Below are 25,173 nucleotides of genomic sequence, written 5' to 3' on the forward strand. Positions count from 1 at the left end.
TGCATTTTACAGAAGATTAGCTACTATTTAAGGGAGGGGAGTTGGGGAGGTGGGAAGAGGGAGGCTGTGGGAATTACAATCCCAGTTCAGCAAAGTCCAGTTCTCGGTGTAACAAGTGCACTAAGACAGCTTTTGACATGGATCTGGAGTGTGAAATGAACCACCGAGTGCTGTACCAGGGAGTGGGTTTAGACAGGAAAAGGAAGGGTCATTCACCAGTGTGTTGCAGAAATACCTCTTTCTGCTTTTGGGGGATGCTTTGGACATTTCACAGCCCTTGGACTGTGACTGACATCAGGTCTCTTCCCTCCTCTCACCCCAAGTAGCCTCAAGCAGCTCTCACAGCCAAAAGTCTGCCTCTAATTTTAGTTCCCACTCCTGGCACATGTTGTGTCCTAGATCACTGAAAGCCCTGAATTAATACATTAAGACCCAGTATTAAGCTTCAGAACTGACAGCTTTATGGACTGTATTCAGCTGGGGAGGAAAGGTACCTGGCATTGCTGAAACAATCCCAGTGCCCTCTCCAGGTAGAAACAAGATTTTTCAGAAAAAAAACTCCCAAAAAACCTCCAAAAAGATCAAACAAACAAATCTCCAATAGTATTTTGCCCCTCCCAAGATTAATCAGATTGCAAAGGTGAATTCTAAGGGAGAAAGGAAGGTGTGAAGAATGTTAAAGCACAACTTTTAAGCTCCTTATACTGAAAAGCTTGGAAAAATTGTCTCCCTGTTCCATTTTCCCGCAATGTTGTCTGACTATGCAAATATAGCAGGCATCTCCATTCTCTTCTCGATGCTTTTTCACCTGCCTTCATGTCTACAGGGACTTGCCTGCCAACACAGTGAAGCAGATGAGTTAAAAACAGGCACAGTGCATCTCCTGTGCTCCCGAAAACACCCAGGAGTGCGGTGGTTGGGAACTACAGTCTCATTCCTGGTGAACATTTGCAACGTCCAGCATAAGCAGATCAATTGTGAGCACCAACTTGTGAGAAACCAAGGATGAAATGGAACTGGCAGCTGAACTCTCTCCAGCATTTTAATGGCAGTTTGCTCCATGCTGTATCTATGGCGTAAAGGCCAGAGCAAAAGCAACAACCAACAGAAGGAGTTTGCACAGAACTAGTAGGAAAATTTTGCAGCCTGGCAATGTAAGAAAGCACCTCTCGTTATTTTGTCTTTGTGAAACCCATTACTTTAAAACATCGGGTCATGCATACTGTGAAGCATCCACGGGGTACTGTGTTCTCCCAACCAGTAATGTGTCTAACAATAAAATAATAACAACAACAATAATAATAATTATAATAAAAAGCCCCATGATTGTCTCAAAAAGACTGCTTTTTTCTTTTTCAGCAGAAAGAACAAGGTCCTAAATTGCTAATCTAATAATTTTATGCTTAGTTATAGAAGACCACCAATGAAAGCTCCCTAATTCACCTGAACTCAGGCAAGATTGACTTGGCCAAATCAGTAAGAGAAGATTGCATTTTACTTGGAAATGCATCCCATACATGCCATACCCAAAAGCTTCACAGGAGCCGTCAATCAATTAGATGACACAGCAAGAGGAAATGCATACCAAAAAAAAAAAAAAGACTTAAAATAAAATAATCTTCTGTGAAATGTCTCCATATTTAGTTAAACAACATTGCTGATTAAAGCTGTACATGAGATCAGCGTGGAATCCAGAATTGTTGCAGCTGACAATCATTAGCAAGAGCCTGCTGTCCTCTAGTTTCATCTTCATATATTAATTTCATGCACAAGGAAATATAACTATTTGGAAATACGTGGCTTTATTTAGGTCTTGTATATAGATATCTCAGCAAAAATACATTAACATGTTTTACACTTTTCAACCAGCCAGCAAAGCTACAGGATCAAATGAATACACAGTAATCACTACAACTGAAACCATTTTTCTGGTTAGTTGCTGACTTTTCTGCTATTTCTTTTTTTTTCCCCTGGTGCCTGACTCCTTGGGAGATAAGATGCTCAGTTACTGAAATGGGATATGTGTTGGGGGCGAAACAGAAAAGGAAAAGAAGTTTAGCATAAAAACATCAGGGTGCATAAGAAACCCAAGAGGCTTTCTTCTTCCATGTGATCTTTGTCTCTAGACTATTTACCTTAAGATTGTCTGGGCTAATCTACAGTACAAGACTAATGCAACATTCCAAACTGTACTGGAAAAACAGGACACTAGGATAACCACTTCCAAGTCAGGAGAGACACTTTCCTTTCTGATAAAGCGCTTGGACACCGTTTGTAAACTTTGAGGCTTTTATATCTTTGGCCGTTATCATTCTTTTTTATTGGCAGTTCAATACAATAATTATTTGGTGGGGTTTTTTTGGGTTTTTTGCTTTGGGGGGGGGTTTTGTTTGTGTTTTTTTTGTTTTTGTTTTTTTGGGGGGGTGGGTTTGGTTTTTTTTTTTGTTTTGTTTTGTTTTTTGGTTTTTGGGGGCTTTTTTAATGTTTTTTTTTAAGATGGAAATTGTATTTTCCTTTGGGCATATGGGCTGGCCTTTGCAACTGCAATTTCTAGACGTTTAGACAAAAAATTGTAATTAGTAGCTAAGTAGCATGTCCCATACACAACCAACAGTCCCTGCTGGACTTCACATCCATAGATCTCATCTCCTGCGTGTCTATTATTTGCAGATTCAATAATTTAATTAATTACAGCTAAAAGGCTCAGATGAGCGATGGAGGCTCCGTGCACATTGCAGTGAATGAAATTGCTTTTTCTCCCTGACAGGAAGAATCTGGTTCTCCATGTCACACGCCTGTGCTTCTCCTTCCTTGTGCTGTCTAAGCCAGTATTCCCTGTGCCCCAAAAAGGCAAGTCTGGGGGATAATTCATCCTGCACTACTGTACTTAAATACGAGCATCTTATTATTGCCAGCTAGGCAATAAAAGCTTCTTCCAATTAGTGGCCCCACAGACTTTGCTGTTGCTGTTACCTTTCAGTTCTTTTAATACCTCTCCTTCTAGGAACAGGCCTAATCCCTGTCTGTAGGGGATAGAAAAACAAGTCACGTTGGGTTCTTCACAAATCCTGTACTGGGTCAAACATTGCCTTCCTAAAGCTCTTGCATATTCAGTGGGAGTGAGGAACTTGCGCCTGAGAGCAGAATTTGGCCCACATCACCCTGAAACGTCCATTAACTCTCCCACACTCAGAAATAAATCAAGACGAGACTCCTCTCAAGGCACACCGAGCCTAAAATATAAACCACTGCTGCTCACAACAACAGGGAGACCAGGAATTCAGCTTCAGCCAGGTGGCTTTCTCTTCCTCACTCCAACCTGCACTAGTGAGGAGAGGGCAGGATGCTCATCCAGGCCCAGGATGTGCCCTGCACAGGGCTCATCCAGAGCACGAGCCAGCAGGACCCACAAAAGGCGCGCACGTTCCGTCAACGCACAACTCCGGGAGCGGGGACGCGCAGGGAACAGCTCATTCCCCTCTGCTCTCCTTGGGAGCAATCCCTGCTCCCCACCAGCCCCCAACCCCAGCACCTCTCCTTGCAAAACCCTGAAGCCACCACTCCTATTTACAGCTTTTACCCCGTGCCACAACCCCGTGTTGCCACCTGTCAGTCACAGCCCCATTTGTCTCCAGGAGGGTGAATCAGGAGGAAGGAAGAAAGTGGGAGGACCTCTGCATTGATTAGAAATGTTTGGGGTGGGAAGGAAAGGCGGGGGGAAAGGAGGGAGAGAGGGAGATGGAGATAGATTAGAGGGTAACAAAACTGGAGAGGAAGATAAACAGAGCCAAAAAGAAAAATGTCCTTTGTTCATGTAAATGGCTCTCTGCTCCCAAGCCCTCTGCATGACTAATGCCACGCTGTGGTGTGTAAACCTCTTGGGCACATACCACAAACAAAGCATAACTCGGCCTGAACAAACAAAGGCCTAAGCAACAGTGATTGAATTCATCTTAAAACAACAAATCAATTCTTCCCTATTAATGCCCTAAATACCAGCGTAGGAGCACTGTCCTGTTGTAATAAACAGCCATGTGTTCAATTACCGTCTGTTTTCCCAACTACTGCTCTCTCCAGTAATTACACCATGCAATGCATTCTGCATTGACATTATATTAATGTGCTGGGAGGAGAAATCTTAAATACGAATTAAATCAAGGCTAAACATCTCAGAAAGCCTCACCAAGTCACACAAGTGCTAAGCAGGGCATTCTTCAGCAGGAACCACAGCCTGATTTTTTTCTCTTCATTCACTTTCATCCTCTGGCTAAATAAATAAATTAAAACACAAGCTTGAAAGAGCTCTATTGCACCCAAGACCAGCACAGCAAATCTTCCATAAGCTCTCTAAAGTCCACTTCACCTGTACAAGAAAGCTCCCCAATAAGGAGCATTTCGTAAGTATCAGCTTACCTGACATCAGCCAAACAGCAGCAACAAAACCCCTTCAAACAACAGACAGGTGACAACAAAATGGGGCAAGAAAAACAAAAGCAGAAAACTTTATGGACTGAGACAAAAGCAGGAGAATAAAAGTTTAAGAAAAGGTTCCTTACCCTTTTGCAGAACCGTCAAACAACTTCTACTGACTACTGAATAGCACACAGCAAACAGACCAAACAAAAGATATGATGAAAGACATATTTACTCGTGCAGGGCTCCTTCCCCCCACCTCAACCTTTCTTTCCTTTTCACATACACCCACACTGCACCGTTTGCATTGTGTTGTTGAATAACCAATAGCAACCCGGAGGAAACACTGGAAGGGTTTCTATGATGCTGTCAAGCACCAGACAGATGCTTGGCAGTGTCAATATGTTCTTTACATTTGGGTTGCGCCAAGGTTTTGAAATTAAAAATAAAATAGGAATATTAACACTGGGAGAGGAAGAGAAAGATGGCAGTGAGTCAGCGCACGGACATACAATAAACTTATAAATCAACGGAGTATCATCCAAACCTGCTGGGTTTCACTTCGGCAGTCTGAACTGTTGTGGAAACAAATAAATAAATAAACAGAGGTTTTCTTTTTACTGTGTACTGGGCTGCAAGAATGTTTATGGAAATCAAAGTAAAATTCTGGGGTATACCAGCTGCAGGTTTCTAGGCCCTCTAGAACAGACTCCGAGGTTTTGGCTGCAAAGACAGGCCACATACCTCTGATGTACGCATGTTCCAAAATCTGCTCCAAAATGAAACGCCCCAGGTGCTGTAAAACTTTGCTGACTTGAGGCTTCAGAAGGCACAGCAATCTTAACGTTTGGAGGAAATCAAATTTTGGAAGCTCTTCTGACTAATATTACAGAGTGCCCCCTAAACCACAGTGCGTAACATTCAGATAGATTTAAGTGTCTGTAAAACAACTGTTCATTTGTCCTTCTCAGGTCATTAGATACAAAAACACCCCCAAAACCTCACCAGGTTTTGCAACTCATTTTTGTTTGACTAGTTTGCATTTTTTCATTTCAGCTGCCAAACCAAGTCAGGGGAAAAGCTGTTTCCACCTGACCCAAAGTATTTTATTTAATCCTAATTGAAATGTTTTCATTTCTCTTTCAGATTAATCATCTTAAACATTTAAAAACAAAAAATATCATTTCCAAAGAAACATTTTGTCTAAAAATGTTGACTGTTCCAAATTTTCTACTATTTTTTGGCTAAAATTAACTTGTTGAATTGCTAAATGCTATCAGTCCTTAATTACTGTGTAACAGGTTTTAGGGTGCTTAGGGCAGAGGGTTCCCCCCGTCTCTCCTTTATTTGGTATTTGAGCACTTTTTGAGTTCACACAGTTATAGAAATCATACACATATAGCAGGCTTTCTCCTGAAGCAATGCAGAAACCACAACACAATTAAACTGTATGAGAAGGAAAGATGCTGAAAGGAATTCTACCTTCCCAGTACAGCTTATGTACCATGCAGGAGATGTATACAGATGTGAAAAGCTGGCAGCCCTCAAACCATCTAAAAATATCAGCGTTAAACAGACATGTATCTAATAAAACTAAGCAAGAGCTCCAAACTTCAGAGTGTTTTTACAAGGCTACTTCATTAGCTAAACAAGCAAGTGGGAGTTGCTGCAAATGTTGCTCCTTGCCGTACTAGAGGCTTTCCCTTGCTTCTGGTAAACAGAAGACACAAGACAGCCTTGTGAATAGCTCATGGCACAGACTGAGATCTAAAGCTAATCAGACAGGATGACAGGTCATCTTAATCAACTTCAAAAGCCAATCCACATGCTCGTCCCAGCTCCTCACCTCCCCTTCCCCGCATCGCTCTCTCACTCATTTGGCTGCATTTCCCCCTTCCCCCTCCGCTCGCTTCCCACAAATTGTGCTGTTCAGAAAGAGCCAGGGAGCCCTTCAGGTCTCAGCATCCCGGGCGCAGGTGGTGAGGAAAACTTTGAAGTGAGCTCTCCACTAACTCTAGAGCTGGCCGTGCCTCCTCCGTGAGCAGCTCTTATTAAAAAAAAGACCAAGCATCCACTAGAACAAAACCAAGCAGGCCTATTTAATTAGGGCAAATACTTGATATCCACTTCTTCGTGTTAAACCACACAGTCACACAAGCCTGGGAGGTCTGATTAATTTTAAAATGCACGGTCGTGACAAGCGCCTCAGGGGTAAGAGAAAGGGGAAAAAAAAATTCCCACAAATCCTGCTAGCCCGACAAATAGGTTTCAGCTAAATGGTGTGCATGTTGCCCAGATTAAGATGTTACTATTCAGCAAGGGCTTGAACCTTTAATATGAGGGACAAGAGGCCTGAGAAACAGGTGGCTTGCTCTTCACTCTTGAATAAATGACATCCCCGAAAGCTGCGGCACACGAGCACGCAGAAAGCGCTGGCACACTCCCCCACGTACAGCTGGGTATCACAGTCTGGGGCAGAGGTTTCTGCAGCAGCTATCCAAGGACTGAAATGAAGGTCAGAAAGCTAATGGCTTTTCCAGGGGAGGGGGAAATGAAAATAAAATAATAACAATAATAATAATAATAAAAAAAAAAATTAAAAAGAGCACACAAAAAAACCGAAGGCTAACTGCAAACCGGTCTGGGTGGAATACAACAGGGGAAACGCACAGAAAAATGACATGGGGTCAAAAGTGACAGCAAATTTTGAGAACCCCTACTGGAATGAATCACAGCTGGTGAGGAGTCTGGCTACCTGGGGGATAAAAGGCAGACAGGTGCCCAAATAATTATTTTTGCCTTGCTGAACCACTTACATGTTGTGTTGTTAAAGACAGGAAGTGAAAAGAGAAAGAATTTTGCTTTGGCTCCTGCTTGTTCAATATTATGGAGTGAGCACAACCTAGAAAGAAATTTTAATTGTAGAGATTCATCAGAGAAGACTTTCATTCTGAACCAGGGATGGGGAGAGAGGGACTGATTCTTCTCTCCAAAAGCACTTAGTTTCCTGTATCTCACTTGACCATAATGCTTTCTTCTATACTTAAGATGCTGTATCAGCACCTCAGATGCCTTTATCAAAAGGAAGAAGAAAAATCCAAAAGCTAAAAACCTTTGAGGATGTAAGAAGAGAGAGTTGGAAGCGAATCTAAGCAAAATTTGAAAACATCCATCGAAATAAACCGTGACTATCAGGCTAAACTGTTGGGAAGGAAAACACTTAAAAACTGAAGGCAACAAATGAATAAACTTCACTTTGAGCAAGTCAGAGCTGGCAAGGCTTCAAACTAGGTTACCTCTGCGCTAGAGTTAAAGCACTTGTTAATAAAAATTTAAGCTACAGTATTTAACAGGGCCTTCTCTTCACATGGGCCTATTTCACAAATAAACTTTCAAATGTTTTAATTATTTTTATTTGTATCAGCAGTATATGAAGGCCTATTTCCATATGGCAGGGTCTTTGAAAGAAGCGCATGGAGGTTTGATGCTGGCCTGCTCTTTACAAGAAAAGACACATTTTCCGGTGACAGACTGCAGAGATGAGCATGGAACCACAAGGCACCTGAAGCACCCTTCCACGGCAGCAGGAGTGTACGAACAAAACTTGAAAGCACTCAACTGCGAAGTACCCTTGCTCGTCCTTCAGTGGAAAAGCATCACAAAGCCTCTTCAACACATACTCTGTCAAAGGGGCAGCGAAGAACCAAATAAAAGAATTTTAAACCTCGACCAATTACAGTATCCTAAGGCCTTTCCCGAATCTGTGCACTTTATTTCTTCCCATCTCATCAGATGTGATTTAAAAACAAGAGTCTGCATTTCAAAGGCCACCCTTCTTGTGCCCATGAATGGCCTGCTTTGGAATCTATGGCTTAAAAAACAGGGAGACATCTTGATTTTTTTTTTTTTTTAACAAGATTTGCTGATTAAAAGTTTGATAATGTTAGGAGATACTTCAACTAGAGAGCCTGAATTCAGTACGGCTCACTTTTATAGATCACAGAACTGCTTAAACAACAGCCATTTAAACTACCACATTAACAGGTGTTGTGATTTACAATGTAAACTTAGACATCAAACTCTAATAGCCTTTGGGGGATGTTCAGAAGACAAAAATCATGCCCAAGAGGCTCTTCTCATCCCTTTTTTCACGACAAATAATTACTTATAGTACTGCTGCCTACTACAATACATGAAGCTCTAGTACTCACATTGCCTGTTAAAGCTCTGCAAACACACGTATTCCCTTCTTACTAAACAGCTGATACTAACTGCTCCCCCTCTGAAGACCTAAGGACTACAAGATCAAAATTCTGGAGCAGAAAAAATATGAAACACAGTAAATGAATAATTTGTGTGTGCGTGTTCATGTACATTTATGTCTAAATACCTACAGTACGTTATAGATATGTGTGCGTGCATGTATGTAAGTATATCTGTGTATGTGTCTTTATGGAAAATTCAAAGTATTCATTTAAACAGCTGAACAGGGTTTCTGAGGCCCTTACCAAGGAAGAAAGAGCCATGCAAATCAATGGCTGTGAATACCCACACAAGCTCACGTGCTCAGTCCCTGTCACGAGGCTGATGTTCATTGATCCTTTTTTATGCAGAATTCCTACGAATTCCATACAACAACGTGGATCTGGCCTCAGAAGACCCACTGTGAAGGTTTTAAAGATGAACAGATACATAACCCGTTAAAACCATATACTGCCAAAATGGAAAAAGAAGGTTGATTCTTAATGAAAAGTTAGGAGATATAAAGAGAGAAAGGACACTCCAGCTTATTCTAAAAATAGGAGGGAATTTAATTGTTTGCCTCTTTCTTTTACAGAAGCCAAGCCATACGTTTAGGGGAAAGGCTACAGAGATTTCACAGATTTAATTTTCCACGAGCACAGGCCATAAATTAAAACACAGCAATCCAATCACATTAATAGTGCAAGGAAAAGCTAAGTGGTTGCTTTGGTCTTTTCTTTCACAAACTTGTGTCAAGCTCAGTGACTTCAAAGAGATTTCCATTTCATTTCTACAAATGAGGAGAACAGACAGACAGAGAGTCTCTGCCATCCTCTGATGCCTGAAGAAAACAGAAGAAAAACATGCCTGTATCTCATTCTCCTAATGATTTTAGCTGCAAAAGGAATCCCATGGTCGGCAGACGACCCTCAGGGCAAGGGCTTGAGGTCTGTCACAGTGTATAAGGCTTCTCCAAACCCACTCCATTATCTTCATTATTGTATACCAGGAATAAAAGGGGACTGACTCCTCTTCTGAAGCTCAAGTTAGAAAGGACAGAATGTTTCATGTAAAATAACATTGTGTGACTTCAGTAATAGGTTTATGCCTTTGGGGGCCTAATACTAAAGCTTCATGTAAGGATTTTCCACAGAATTTGAGAGAAGAAAAATGAGCACTGTATTAGTAATGAGTAAAATTCCCTAAGTTTTAGATCCACTGAAACACTTACGTCTCTGTGTCAGCATGACTCATTGTCAATCCACATACTTTCATCCAGCAGCAGGAAAATGGCAAAATTAGGGGCGGGAGGGGGAAGAAAAAGAGCAAGGAGCTTTAGAGCTAAGTACAAGTCCCTCTAAAAACACCAACCCTCAAAAAAAAACAAAAACAAAAACAACCAAACCCTCATATCCAAGGAGGAAAAGTAAGTGATGAGCTTTTGGAAAAGTAGGTAGGATGGGTTCCTACAGGGCACATTAACCATGGGTATATATACAACAAATCTACATGAAAACCATTTATATGAAGGGTGATGCTTTCCTTGTCAGCTTATGCGTGAGTGCAGGGGTGCGTTTACAATGTGTGCATTGCTGCACTCTAAGTAGCAGGTTCAAAATGTAAAAATTCTTGCCCTTTACTGACAAAATTACTAATTCTTACTTTTATTTTCTAACAAACATAATTGAAGAAAACTGTTTCCCTTGTATCAATAAAGTTTCTTAGAAAGAGCCAAAGTTGTTATCAATATTTTGGAATATCTCACTTGTCCTTAAAGCCCATTTCAGAAAAGAGAAGCTGTTTCCCTGACTGATATGGGGTCTGAATTGAGACCTAAAGTTGTCTATGCAGCCCTTTCTTTTTTTCTGATTTTGAAGAAACTGGCCATTTGAGAGTATGCTTGAAAAGCACGTTTCCCACAGCAATTCAGAAGACTATTTCAAACAATAAAAAGAGAGCAAACACAGCCCATTGTACAAGTTAAATAATATATAAACTTTTGAGTACATAGAGAAATGGGAATCCGGCTCATATCTGGTCTTTGAAAGATTCACAGGAAATTGATTTAATTAAACCTCAACAACTGGTGCAAATGTTTCCCTTTCTTCCCGAAGGGAAATAAAGTATTATATTATTCTTGTTGACATAATGCAGCAAAGCTTAACCAAGATTCTTGATCTTCATCCCACAAAGCTTTACAAACTAGCAAGACTAAAAATCATTACTGAAATATGCATTTATCACAAATTGCTGCATTTTTACCTACATGTACTATCAAAGATTCCCACTTGTAACACCTTATTCATAGGGAAATTCATTAATATGCTAATTACCTGACTAGCAACCAGTGATGACTGACAATTTTACTTTAGCACTACATGAAGAAGACATGACAATAATTTTCTGCTCAAGTTCAAACGGAGAAGACACTGTGTTGCATCAGTATATAACTTGTTTAGGGAAAAGAAGTCATATTTGTAGAGGACCTCTAAGAACAGTTTAGCCGTCTGCACCCAGAAATATATATTTTTTAATTAGCCACTCTAAAAACAACCGTGTTGGCTGAAGGGAAGGGGGAGGGAGGCTTGTCAAAATGATGTATTTGTCCCTCACCACCTTTCAATGCTCTTATGCAAGTCTAATTTTCTTCCTAGCCAGCTCACCTCTCTGGCCTCCTTTTGTTTCATGTCCCATTTCCCATTCTCTTCTAACTTCTGAACTTTTGTTAGATCGCTTTTAAGGAGAAAGGGAAAAAAAGCTCAACTCTTTCCTATTCATTTTTTCCTGGATGGGGAGTAAGCAGAGACATGAATATGGCACCCTCATAATGATTTAACTAGGGCTTAATGAAATTTTCATCACAACCTGCTGTTCAATTTAATGGCCTTTGAAAGACAATAGAACAATGGCTAGAGGGAAGAAAAGATTTTTTGTTGCACACATTTGCAAAGCCCAACATTCAGTTGCTCCCCCTCCTCTCTCTCCCAATCTCTTCACAAAGCTGTAGATCTTTTGTTTGTACTGTATATTTTCATTTTAGTAGAGCTGAGATAATGCACAAGCTCTGTAACCATTCTCATGTCTATCTGTGGCCTTTCCTTAATGGAGTCTGTGCAGCTTGTACAACCTCATACTCAACAGAATATTTATATATTGCCCAGAACCCCTTGCTCTTTCCTCTCTCAGATAAAAGCCTGGTCTCCTTCCCACCCATTCCCCTCACAATCTCTTCCATCCAAAGGCACAAGGTATGCTATGGCACTGACCATTACATCAACCTAAATGCAAAAGAAATGCTGTAAGTAATATTAAAAAACCAAAATGCTTAGACAAAGAATTTATTTCCCAGCAGACCCTTACAGCATGCTCCAGTCAAGAAAAGCCTAATTTACAATCCTGTCATGCTTGTGTGTGTGCCAGCGTGTCTGTACCCATACTTTCATTTCAGTATGCAGGTTGTCCTTAAATTTTCTTGTAGGTGCTGTCACTTCAGGCTTCAGCACTGAGGTGGGCCCTGCTTTTGAACATTTGGAATAGCTATTTCCATAACAGGATAGGTGAGTGTAAATGAAAATAGAGTCTCATTACTGTGCACTAGGAAACAAGGCTCAGTATGTTCACACAATTGGCACACAGTGCCCCGAAAAGGTAGCCGTAAATATGCATGCAGATACCTACGGAGAGCGTAATGAGAACTTCATCTTCCAGTCAGGACTTTGACTCTACCCCAAACAGGCAAAAATTAAAAATCCTCATCTTTGGTCTTAGTCTCACCCCGCAGAGCACAAGTCCTGTCACCACCAGCTGGAGAGAGGGTCTCAGAAAGACACCCCTTCTCCAGAAATGACACCTGTAAGCCAAAGCTGAAACTTGCTGGCCACACATAATGCAGGGAACACCTGCAATCCCTCCGTCTTCACAGCACCTCCACTACAGAAAACAGAGGATGCTGGTCCCACACAAAAGCTTTCATGGATTCCCAATTAAACTTCTTACCTTTCTAATAACGACGCGCACGCTAGATCATTTCACAGAAACATTGACATTGATGATAATACTTCTTTTAGTTCTAGAAATGGGGAGAGGGGAGTAGTGGTGTAAAAGCCCCCAGGTGATCAAAACTAGCTTACTGCAGGCATATTGAGGAGGTTGCATCTATAACAAAAAGACCACTAGACTCTCTTTTTTGGGAAAAGCTAAAAACGTTAGCTATGATGGGACACTGATAAAATTCACCCCTAATGTAGAATAGAACTGTAAGATCTTTAATTCTGCTAGCAAGGGAAAGCAAACAGAGCAGAAAACGGCACAATTAAAAAGTGTATGTATCCAAAGGATCTGGAGAAAAGAAAGGAACACGCAAGATTTTGGCCAGCTTCCCAGGCCTTACCTTCTGGCTCGTTTTTGATGAGCTCTTCCATCTTCCTCTGCTTCAGGGTGTCCACGACATCCGCGAGGCTCCCCTTGCGCCTCTCCGGGGTTCCCAGGGCTGTGCTGGACAAGGACTCTCCACTCTGACGCCCACCTTCTTCTGCCTTCAAGGGTGAGGTAGATGAGTTGTGCGGGGCAAATGAAGACATCACTTTATTGCCATCAACTTCCTGGAAGGGGAGGGAGAAAACAAGATGAAACATTCCTTTCTTTTCTTAAAGAAGGGGTGGTGGGGGGGGGGGAAATAGACAGAAAGAAAGAAAGAACAATCCTTTGTTCTTTGAGTTCATTGCTATTTGTTCTTCTGTTGAAACCTTTAAAAAAGGCATGCAATGCTTCAAAAACACCCAGAACAAAGCCTATCCATAAAGCATAAACCAAGATTACAGGCTGGAGTGAACAAAGATCAGCTTGCAAGAGAGAAACATAAAATACAGTTTTTCCCTAATTGAGAAGAAGTGTTGTTCTCATAGGTTTCCTAATAACAAAGGTATTGATTACCTGTAATTGTTTGTTCTTTTACAGCTCTCTTTCTAAAAAAACCCCAAAACTTCAATTTTTACAAGGACCATTAATTTCCTGACTTTATAAAGTACTTAATGCCTTGATTGGCTAGTTGTTTTAAGAAACAAAATAGCAACTAAACATTAAATGTCCTTCACCATATGACATATTTTTACTCACATCTATAAAGGATGAAGCAATTGCTTTCTGTTTACTAATTCTACTCTCTCCTGTCTTAAACCTTCATTTCTTGTAGGAACAGTGTTTTTCACAAAGGTGGTTCTAATGACTTTCCCTGGCAGCACAATGGCAAAACTCTGTGACTTCCTGGAACATGCACACAACCCTCCTCACGTGAGAGTCCACAGAGGTCTACTCATTAATTTTAATGGAAAGCAAAACTGGTCCCAGCATCCTCAAACTTGCCTCCTTCATTAACGTGAGAGCCTTCTCCTCCACATCTCCTCCAACATAAAGCAACGTTCTCCACACATATTCCTTCTCTTTTGGTGTCTGCTTTACACCGCCCTTTTGTACACATCTCCCAACCCATTTTTTCCTCTGCTAATCCATGCCATCTGTATCTGAAAAACTTAGGCCAATGTCTCCAAACAAAGATTGCAGCAGAGTAATATACTGTGTAAAATATAATGCTGTAAACATATACAGTTTTTATCTTGATGTGATTTTCCAGGGTATTTTTCTCACTGTCTTATTGCCTTACATAGTTGTACTCCAGCTGTTTAATGAATATCGTCTCTTAAAAAAAGCCACTGGATCATCTTGTGATATGAGGTACAGACTTGGTTGAAAAAGTCTTAATAATTTCTAAATTGTTTTCATATCTTCATTTCATTTCAGAGGGTATGAAGGTGATACATATATCTATAAATATGCACGCACAATGATCTTAGTGATTTGTGTTATAATTCCATATTTTTTGAATAATTTTGATGTCTCTTCTCTAATAAATCACAGTATTTCAGAAAAAAATATATACTTCTATAAACAGGACATAAGTGGTGACAACTTATTTCAACAAAATTTGAGTAAAGCTGCATGGAAAACAAGCAATAAAGAAAATATATTTGTTTTCACAGGCTATTTTGTTGTGGCAAAAAGATTACCTATGGCTAAGAAAACTTTTAATGCAAACAGTTTTGAGCAGCTTGAATGTGTTATACCAGTGAATAAATTCCTTAAGAGAATCGGATTTAACTGAGATTACAATCTGGGCCATCATATGCCCCAAAAACCAAACCCAGTGATGTTAATGAGAGACTTTCTCCTGACGTCAATGAGCTTTTGACCAAGCCCTAAAAAATTTTCCAACTCCAATCAACAGAAATGCCTTTTTTTGTTTTTTTTAATTTTCTTGCAACTCCCTCCATTTTTGTTCTGCACTTGGAAAATTTGTAGTTGCTAACACCGGACTTCAAAACTTGAAGCCAAATGCAATTTTTTTTCACATATAGACTTAAACAAACTGATTTTTTTAACACTAATCTAAGCAAGCAAAATGGTTAACTTCAGCATCATTTCAGACTTTATCTAAAATGATGAAACCATTATCACCAGGTGGCAATTTTTTTCCTACACACAAGGCTAAAAGAGGAAATATCTTGAAAGCTGCTTTCTTATTCACACATTGAGACAGATAAGCCAAATATCATCCTTAGTTACAGTTCTTAAATCTACCTATGCCATCAGTCATGTATAGAAACAGCGTGTTTCTTAATTTTAACAGGAATTAATTCTTTGTTTTAATCCAAAGCAGGTCCCAAAGACTTTCACTCCCATTTCTGTGTGTCACACATTGGCCACAGGCAAAAAGTACTTGTAAAAGTTGCCTAAACTTCAGGTACCAGTGCTGCTGCTTCCATGAACATCTGGAGTACATGCAAGTGGGGTTTTTTATGTCCAAATATATTCTGAGTATAAAACCAGTTTGTTACAAGAGAAGAAGCACAAGAACACAAGGATTGAATGATTATGTAAAGTAATATAAGATGGTTTTCAAAATCACAAATTGCTTGGCTTTCAAATGAAACTCACAAGTACTTTTAAAACTCTGCCTTGCTTTCTAGGGGAAAGGAATTGTGAGGGGAACAACGCATTAGTCTGTGAATAAAGCATCATGAACTCTGAACAGTCAGTTCCTATTCTTTCAACTGCACTGTGAAACCATGGAAAATACCACCTTTTCCCTGCATTTCAGTTTCCTACCTGTAAAACAGGCACAAGTAATCTCTTATCTTATAAAAGTCTTGGAATGATAAATTCATTAATAACAGAGATACCCTCTGACTAAAATGTTGGCTAAAAACATTTATAATAGTTAGAAAGACTTCATAGCTGGGTAAGAAAGTAAAGGTAAGTGTCCAACACAGATTTTTTTTTTTTTTTTTAAGGTAAATTATGTACTAAAATATACAATCAAGAAACCACACCCCCCCCCCAAAAAAAGTTTCTTTAGACCACTTGGTTAGGTGTGCACGTATGCAGTGTTTGCACATCACACACATGGCTATTTATACACTTGTGGGATTTAAGACTCAATCAAAACATATATACAGTAGGGGAACAGCTGCAATCACATCTCAGTGGGCTAAATTACAGTACACCAGTGAATTATTCATTCAGAAAGATATGTAGCAATCACACATCCATTGCGTGATTTGCAATCCAAGAGGAATCCTCTCCTTTCTGTACTGGTGGATGGGAGCACACCCCAGCTTCTGCTGCTGCTGACACTTCCACACATATCCTCCAGCACACCAGCTCCAGAATCTGCTTTCCCACAAGCCCAGGATCCTTTTATTCTGTCATTCACAACGACAACAACGTGAAAAGTGCAACAGTTATCTTGGCTTTCACTTCACGTTCCTCCCTTTTAGTTTGTTCTTTCTTATGCCATTACTTGGAGACATGAAAAAGCTCTCAATGGGTCTGGATTTTTACTTCTAGCACGTAAAAAGAAAGGATTCTTCCACCACATAAAACCTGCTCGTGTCAATGGCTGCATAAAGCCAAAAAACTTAGAGCAAAGAAAAACCTCTGATATTGCATACAAGAGTTTAACTATCCCCCTGGAAACACTCAGAGAAATCCTTAATGGCAAGAAAGATATGTCAGCAACAGTTTAAAATTAATCTCCTGAGAAGAAGTTCCCTCCCAACAAGTCAGATTTAGCAGGTTCTTTTTTTAAAAGGACAAATCGACATGATTTTCTTCAGTTTAACTGAGAGGAAAGCAACAACACTCTGAAGCGGTATTAAGAAACATCAATATCTACTACCGATGTTTTACAATTAAGTCCACCACGCCACGCTCAAGACCCATCTCTCAGCCACCAAAATAGCCAGGACTTTTCCTGGAGAACAGTCTCCCTCAGCTGCGCAACCATTTCACCTGTTCCAGTTTGATTACATTCCCGCCTCTGGCACTGTTAATCCTGGTAACAGTTTTATGCAGGCAGCAGCTGCTGGGTGGATGGGGCTCTATTGCTCATTTGCATCACGAATTGCTCTGCTAACGCCGTGCTGGCCCAACATCTCCTCCAGCTCTGGGCTGGGATGGTACTCACCAAACACCTGATGCTGCTGCTTCTTGATTTCCCACTTCGGAAAGGCAGACAAGGACCTACACAGATCTTGCTGAAGCAAACACTCTAGGCCCTTCTTTCCCCCCTCAAGCAACAGCAACAGAAAAGAGACGGGCCCACGTTTGGTGTCTTCCTCTTCTGTTCCAAGCTAGAATCCACAGGAAGACTTGCTCATTTACAAGAAAGTTGCCTCGATATTGCCAAACAGCTTTCCACCTATAGAGGAAATACCTCTTCCAAGGTTTAATGATAAAACAGGCTTCTGCCCTTTCAGGATGAGGTCAATAATCTTCCTTTGTTAATCTTGGGCAAGCTTTACTTAATCTAGCCCCCTTGTCACCTTTGTGATTGACAGGAAAAGTCATGTCACTGGACAATGGACTTGTCCTCACCGAGCAATATCTTTTTTAAAGATTACACAATGTTACCCTTGCTCTCATAAAAAGTGCAAATATTGTGCTGTTAAAAGAAATTCTTCATTCCAGCTGTATCTTTCAAATTGTCTCCCTCTGTTTCCAGGGTCCAAGGGAGGCCTATTTCATTTCTACAGAGGAACATTTAAAGGCTTAATGAAAAGAAACAGGTTGTACTCGGTGAGATTTCCAAAATATCTCTTAGTGCTCTAAATAGATCTCATCTTCTCCTTCCTCATCTAGAGATGTATATTATTCCTGTCTGCAATTAAACTCAGACACTCTGCTTCTGTGACATTAAAATTTTGTCCCAAACCAACCAAGAATCGAAGCAGAAGAAAACTGAGAACTAAGTCTGAAACTGTTAATTACCACCATATGGTATGCATGAAGTCTGCATCTGCAGGAAAAAAACAAAAAATAAAAAAAAAAAACATGAGGATCAAGCTGCTGGTTTTGCAGCCAAAAACACCTGGAGTAAATACTTGTGTCTTTAAAACAAGCACAGATATTGTCTGATTTTAAGAAGCCTGTGATCCTGAAAGGAACCAAAAAGGTTCTTTTTTTCAAAGCTGGAATTTTGCCCATACTTCACTCTTCTCGAATGTGTAAAGAAGACCAAAGGCAGGATTTTTTTCTCTGCTTTCTACATTAGACACGTAGGCCTATCTATTTTATAGTCTCCATAGTGACCAGGAAGCTGGTAACAGTATGACATAACAGATAATCAGAAAAGAGAATACTTCACTCTTCTGAAGACAAATGATTCTCCAGCAATTTAGTACTGTTTCCTATTTTTTTAAAAATTATTTTCCCCAATAATATTTTAGGAAATAAGTATCTATGTGTAAGATTCAACAGCACAGCCACTCAAGTGAAAAATCCGGAAGCTATAGAAATACTTCCAATGAGGCCCACCAGCAATTATGAGAAAACTCAACCTGACATTTCCAGTATTTGTTAATGTTTAAAAGAAACAAAACAGACACACAATATTAACTTAAAGCAAGAATGATCCTTAATTTTTTCTTAACCTTTCACTTACAATCTTTGCCTCAATCAATGTATCAGGAGCATAAGTGCCATCACGCTTCAACAAGGAGCACAGTTTCAAAACACTGAAGTGATTTGGAAAACTCTTTCCCCTTCTGCACTCTGTGTCACAGGGGCTGCAGAGCAGGTATCACCACAAACCTGCCTGGTTTATGGTGCCTCTCAACCTGGCACCCTCAGGAACATGAAACACATATTTCCATAAGGCATCCCAGTGGACACTGTGCTCTTCATCTGTTAGGAATTCCTTCCATCTATCTTGTATTTAAATAGGTATCTTGTCTGTAAGTCTCCTTCATGTAATAGAGTTACTCATCAGTGGTGGAGAGGAATGATCCCAAGGAGATTTAAAAGGAAACAGTGGAGGATGCAGTAAGCAAACAGGAGACTGTATGGAAGGTCATAGAAGGGGAAAAACAGGTGGAAGAAGGTAAACACATAACCCAAAGAGGGATAAAAGTGGTTGAGGGCATCATATAAAGACGTGATTCCAAAGCCTATGGGTCTGCAATCAGACCCATGCAAACCAATCACTATCTTTACACCAATTACTTATTTCCCTACGACTGTGATTTTAATGATAACAAGGAAATAAAATGCACTAGAGAGTGAAGAAGGAAGTGAATGGATCAGAAGAGTAAGCTGAAGAAGTCATTGTGGCAGGGAACTTTTATCTGAGTTAGGTGAACTAAACACAGTGACTACAGATACACTTTTTTTTTCTTTTTACTGTGACCACGCTACTACCATCAAGAGAAATACATTCAAGCCAAATGTTGATTTGGCTTTAATGACACAATGTATTTGGAATTCTACGATCCATATCTTGGAGGTGCTATCAATTATTAGACTTATATAATCCTGATGACATCTTGTTCTCCCTCTAATATGTTAAAATTTCACATTGTAATGGAACTTTATTTATTTATTTCAGTTTGTATTTATTTGACATCAAGTGCTGCATCTAATTAATGATCTCTTCTTGATGAAGCAGAAGATACACTGACAGAGGCTTCAGTGGGAAGACTAACAGGTATTTCCAGGGTTTGATATCCATGAACTTGCCTGAAAATGGTTCAAAGCTCAAAAAACCAGCCTTGTGTCATAGGAACTCTGCTACATCAGACACTTTCCCTTCTTTTACCCTTTTCGTCCCTATGTAAACTGAGATATTAATGAATATTTCCTGCAGCTTGGGGTATTTTATGTAATTGATATAAAAAGCCTAGAGAGTATTGGCCAAAAGCCTCACAGCAGTTGTGTTTTCATTTTTATTGATGCAATAAATACTCAGTCCTTATATTACTCTTACATTACTCCATGGGGCACTACAGCCCAATCACCTGAAACCGGAAATTGGGAATTCTCTCATATATCACTTGCCACCCCACAATATCTGACAGGAACACTGAAATGCACCTTGATTTTTTCCAAATAACACTGTACTCAGACTGCTGCCACAACTGCACGAGCAAGAGAAAATTTCAATCATCTACAAGGTTTAGAGAGGAATCGCAAAAAACTGTTGGGTTGCATTCACACAAAAGGAGTAACTTGTACTTATAAACTTATAATCCGTTTTGCACTGATTTCTAACTTTATCCTCTGAGACTTAAGAGAGCACAGGAACAGATTTTTCAAGGATTTAAGTATCTACAGATAGGAGGTGCCTAGTGGGATTTCTGAAAATGCACAATAATACACATACTCATTTAATTCTCACTGAGTCCATTATAAGTGTCTGAAAATAAAGAGGTGGAACAAGCACAGTGTGACTGGGTGACTCTCTGTGCCTCTTCACCAGACCATTATCACACTATCTCTAGCACAGAGCACAATCTGATAACCGACGCTTTAAAACAAACATTTCTCCTCTGGCTGTTCTGCATTCCAGCCCATCCCCAAACGTACAGCACAAGTTTAGTATTTCTCATCCCATCATTTCTACTTGATTTATTAAAAACCAAAGAATTATATGCAAACCGTGGATCTGTTTGTAGTAAAAAATATATGAGAAAATGTTGTGAGTGAAATTTTAGAACATTTTTATATTGAATGCCAAGCATGGGGTTTTTAAATTATTTTCTTCTGTGGTCTATATTTTGGGTTTATTTTTAGCCCACCTCTCTGTCCCATTTCTTGCATTTCTAAGTGTTCCCTGTATATAAAAGTAATTTGCAAATCCTTAGACATTAAATACAATAAAACTGTAACAACTACTTTGTAATGGGTAAATGTGGTTAGTGACATGATTCCTGACACCCATACTCAGACCAGATCTCTCCTACTGCTTCTTTCTCCAGCTAAACTCATTTTAAGAAAATAACGCAATATAGGATTACATCTATTTGCTCTCAAAACACTTAACAAACAGAACTGGCATTCTGAGAACTCCTAATATGTTAGCTATAACTTGCAAAAACAAAGAACATGTTGTACTATAAGAGCCTTGTTATCTTTGTGCTAGCAATCTTCATGCTTAAAAATAATAAATAAAGCTCTGCAAAAGCACTTTTAAGACTTTTTATGAGCTCTTCCCTGAGGGACTAAAGATCGCCCGTAAGACCTTGCTAAACAAAAAATAAGACTGCTTATCAAAACAGCTTGGTAGAGGCTTCAGCATACGTTAAACCCTTCTAATAGTTTGGAAATCATGCAGTATAAAACGATTATCTTTGTAAAAATACAAGCTTACTAACCAGATACAACAACTCTGGCTTGTGAGTGTAATAAAACCTATGTTGAGTGTCAAAGCCAGTTTGATCACCAGCTTTGTTACTATGAAACAAACCCATTGTCTGTGCTAATTCCTTGAAAGAAGGGGAGAGGACTATCTGAACAGAACTCAGGATAAAAGGAATGCCATAGGCCAGCAGTGGCTCCTGGACTGCTCCCAGCTTTCACACTTCAATTCACTGCAGTTTTCAGATGGAAAGGGATGTCAGATTACTTCATCTGTTCTCTGGTAGCCCACAAAAACTTGCAGCAGACAGATTATTTCACTTCATTCCTTCGGCTGGGTGGCTGGGAGGAAAGTAAAGGCAAGGCACATTTGAAATAGTTAAAGCTGCCTTTTCTGTGTTGAGCCTCTGCAGAGGATATCTTGTCTGGAAAGAACAACCCTCCCAATTGGGGAGCAAAAGAAAAGCACGCATCCTGCACCCACAAAGGCCTGTGCTCATGTTCTGCCTGCTTAGGCAGGGGGGATTCTGCAAATACCAAAAGCAGGTTTGTAACAGAAGTGCACACTTGGCGTGCTCACACTTTTGGTGGGGTCCCAGATGTTTTAATTTGGCTAGCAGAATGTCTCAGAAAGACAGTGAGGCTTCCCATTCTTCCCATGAATACTCCACAGATTCTCATTTCTCTGAAACACTGTCTCACCTCCACTTCTGCTCAAACCACAACTCTCATAGAGGTGCTTCTTCCAGTGCACTGGTCTGTTCCTCATCCCCGTCAGAACTGTGCCATCCATGTCTTTTTGGAACAGTTAGCATATACTTTATTATTACCGACCATGTTTAGGCTTTATTCTCTCAATCTTCCCTCACAGGTCACCTCCTACAGCTCTTTAATAATGTGTTTCTTGCATCTGAAATCCCTCCAGTTTGCTTCTTTCTCCAACATAGCCAGAACTGAGCACATTATTTCCCATACAATCTTAGCAGAGTTATGAGGACAATTACCTTGTTACTGCCTTTTTTGGTGTCTTGCAACAAGCCAAGCTCATATGCAACCTGTTTTAACACACTTAAGCATTTTTCAGCATCACTGTTTCCCAAGTGCCTTTTTTTCATTGATGATCTAGATTTTTGCTGTATTTTGGATTACCTGCTCCAGCTGTATCAATTAATTCATTACTTGTTTTCCTTTTTTTATAGCTACTTTACCTGGAACATTCAAATGAGATGCTTGACAGACTGTATGAAGGAAGCCCAGCTCAATGCATGCACACTTCCAGAGTGAAATCCACGCAACTTGCAACAATCAATCACTTGGGAATCATTTGTTCTTTATGCTTTTAAAGATCTCAGCCCACTCGTGTATTATACGGAATCTTGCACACATCCTACATAAGGGAGGGTGATGAAGTTGATAAGGGCAGTAGAGCACATCCCCTGTGGAGACAGGCTGAGAGAGCTGGGGCTGTTCAGGCCAGAGAAGAGAAGGTTTTGTGGAGACCTCAAAGCACCTTCAGTTTCTGAAGGGGCTCTTCAGCAGGAACTGTAGTCACAGGACAAGGACTAACGGCTTCAAACTGACAGAAGGGAAATTTAGGTCAGATGCACAGAAGGAATGCTTTACTGTGAGGGTGGGGAGGCCCCGGCACGGGCTGCCCAGAGATGTTGTCAATGGCCCAGCCCTGGAAATGTTCACAGCCAAGCTGGATGGGGTTTGGAGCAATTTGGGATAGTGGAAGGTGTCCACTATGGCAGGGGTTTGGAATCTGGTTTTTGAAGTCCCTTCCAACCCAAGACATGCTGAGATTCCGTGAAAGGCAGGTATTTGGCTAAATTCGCTACACGTTTTTAAATAATCGTGTTCTGCTTTATACGTTGTGTATTTTTCATGAGCCTTCTCTGTTCACATCTATTTATCTACTTTTACCTTGTATTTGTTCTTCTGCTTTTCGAAAGATTATAGCAAGACATACAAGATGATAACCATCATAATAGTCTTTGCCTCCACAGAGATTAGCATCACACTGTTTCTTTCTTCTGAAAGAAATCTTCTGGAAGTTTTCATTTTCAAGAAGGGCCAGAAAACATAACTTAATTAAAATGGAATAGCTATTTGAGAAATAGCCTCACTGTCTCCACCAGAGTTTACTACATCATAAGAAGAGGAATTTAAAAAAAAGAAGAAATTCTTTTGGTTCAGAATGTTAGTCTTATTTATTTTTGCAATGAATATCCATCCCAAGGGACTCATGGATCTGCTTTTACCTAAGTTCTCTATTCTGCTACCTGCTTTTCAGACCTCAATTACTTTGTCTACTACTAACTCTCTGACATTTCTTAAGTAATGTTACAGGACTTTTCCAAGCAGTAACTGGTTTAATCCTCTTTAACAGTTATTAACAGACTTGTTTTCCCTACAAAACTTATTTCACCTATTCTGCTCTTTTATAACTTGATTTTGTTCCTATCTACAACCATTACACTATTTTAGTGGAACAGAATTTGGAGTTCTGGTGTAAACCAAAGTAGTTTTCTCACCTTTGGAGGAAAGATTGCACAGGATATAAAAAGAAAAAGAATATACATATTCTGTGCTTATAAACAGAGAATAAATCCTTTCACAGAAAGATCCACAGAACATGTTACAGAGTAGGAATCAAACTTATTTGGATCTTGTTCACTTCAAAGGACAGTGTTTGATCAAAAATGCCAAACATATCAGGATAATTATTAGAAATTAATATGACAGAAGTCAATCAATGTAACACTGATACATGAACATAACATGGGTTTGAACCATTCAGAATTTTTTAAATTAATCCCCACAAAACACCTTTGTGGTATTGTATATAGGACAAGTCAGGAAATGGCATGAACTGACTTGCCAGGTGCCAAAGCAGAGGAAAGGCAGAGCACATTCAGCATCCAAGGGTTATCAAGAACTAATTCCCTGCTCACTCTTCTGGGGCTTACTACACCTCAAATGGTAACATTATGGTCTACTCCAGGGAGCAGCATGATGTCATTTTATCATTTAAGTCCCACTCTAAAGCTCACCCAAGCAGAGCTTAAACAAGATTTAAAACGTACACAGACCTCACCAGTTTAGACTGTGGCTGAGTGATGCAAAATACCCTAATAAATTCTAATTTATGACAGATTCACAGTTGTTCTCACTCTGCACATGAGTTATTCTTTCTTCTGTTTTTGTAAACTGCAGTCAGCAGCATACATTGCCTACTATGAAGAGACCTTTGTGATAAGATGATATCAAGGGATGTTGTGACATTCCTGATTAAGAATTACACAGCAAGCAAACTGTACAGAAATGCTAATTTCCCTCCCCTTTCTCATCACTTACCTAAATTATTCTGAGTAATACAAATGATCTTTATTAGCTTTAAAGCAGTTCATTCTCATTCTCTTATACCATTTCATTAAAGAAATCAAATTCCTGTAGATGACTAAGCGCACAACGTATTTTCCTTAACAATTAATTTTGTGCACTGATGTACGTCATGTTCACAAACAAAGTAAAAAAACCCCAAGGAACATCAGTTCTTCTATAGTCTCAGCCAACTACCCACCATCAGCAAAGAATGAATAACTTTTGCTGGAAATAGCCTTTCTTCTCCAAATTCCTCTTTGAATCACTGATTTCTGAGTACTCCCTGTAGTTTTCAGTCATCATGAAGTGATGCTGAAAAACCCACAGAATTGCCCAACCCAAATAAGAAAGGCACAATTTTCTCCACTTTGACTGGAAAGAATGTAAGGCTGCTCTATGGTGAGGAAGCATTGCTTAACTAACAAGAGCATGGTTTTACAAAAC

General features: G+C 39.8%; 1 protein-coding gene across 31 annotated transcripts in view; it reads right to left on the reverse strand.

The window, feature by feature from the left end:
* Positions 1–25,173, reverse strand: part of SOX5 (SRY-box transcription factor 5) — a 504,910-nt gene that overhangs the window by 204,364 nt on the left and 275,373 nt on the right. For all 31 annotated transcript variants that reach the window (XM_058420241.1, XM_058420243.1, XM_058420242.1 and 28 more), the window contains one exon: positions 13,046–13,256. In XM_058420241.1, the coding sequence (XP_058276224.1) occupies positions 13,046–13,256 (211 nt within the window). The remainder of the gene's footprint in view (positions 1–13,045; positions 13,257–25,173) is intronic.

The sequence above is a fragment of the Hirundo rustica genome, chromosome 4, assembly GCF_015227805.2.
Source record: "Hirundo rustica isolate bHirRus1 chromosome 4, bHirRus1.pri.v3, whole genome shotgun sequence".
NCBI lineage: Eukaryota > Metazoa > Chordata > Aves > Passeriformes > Hirundinidae > Hirundo > Hirundo rustica.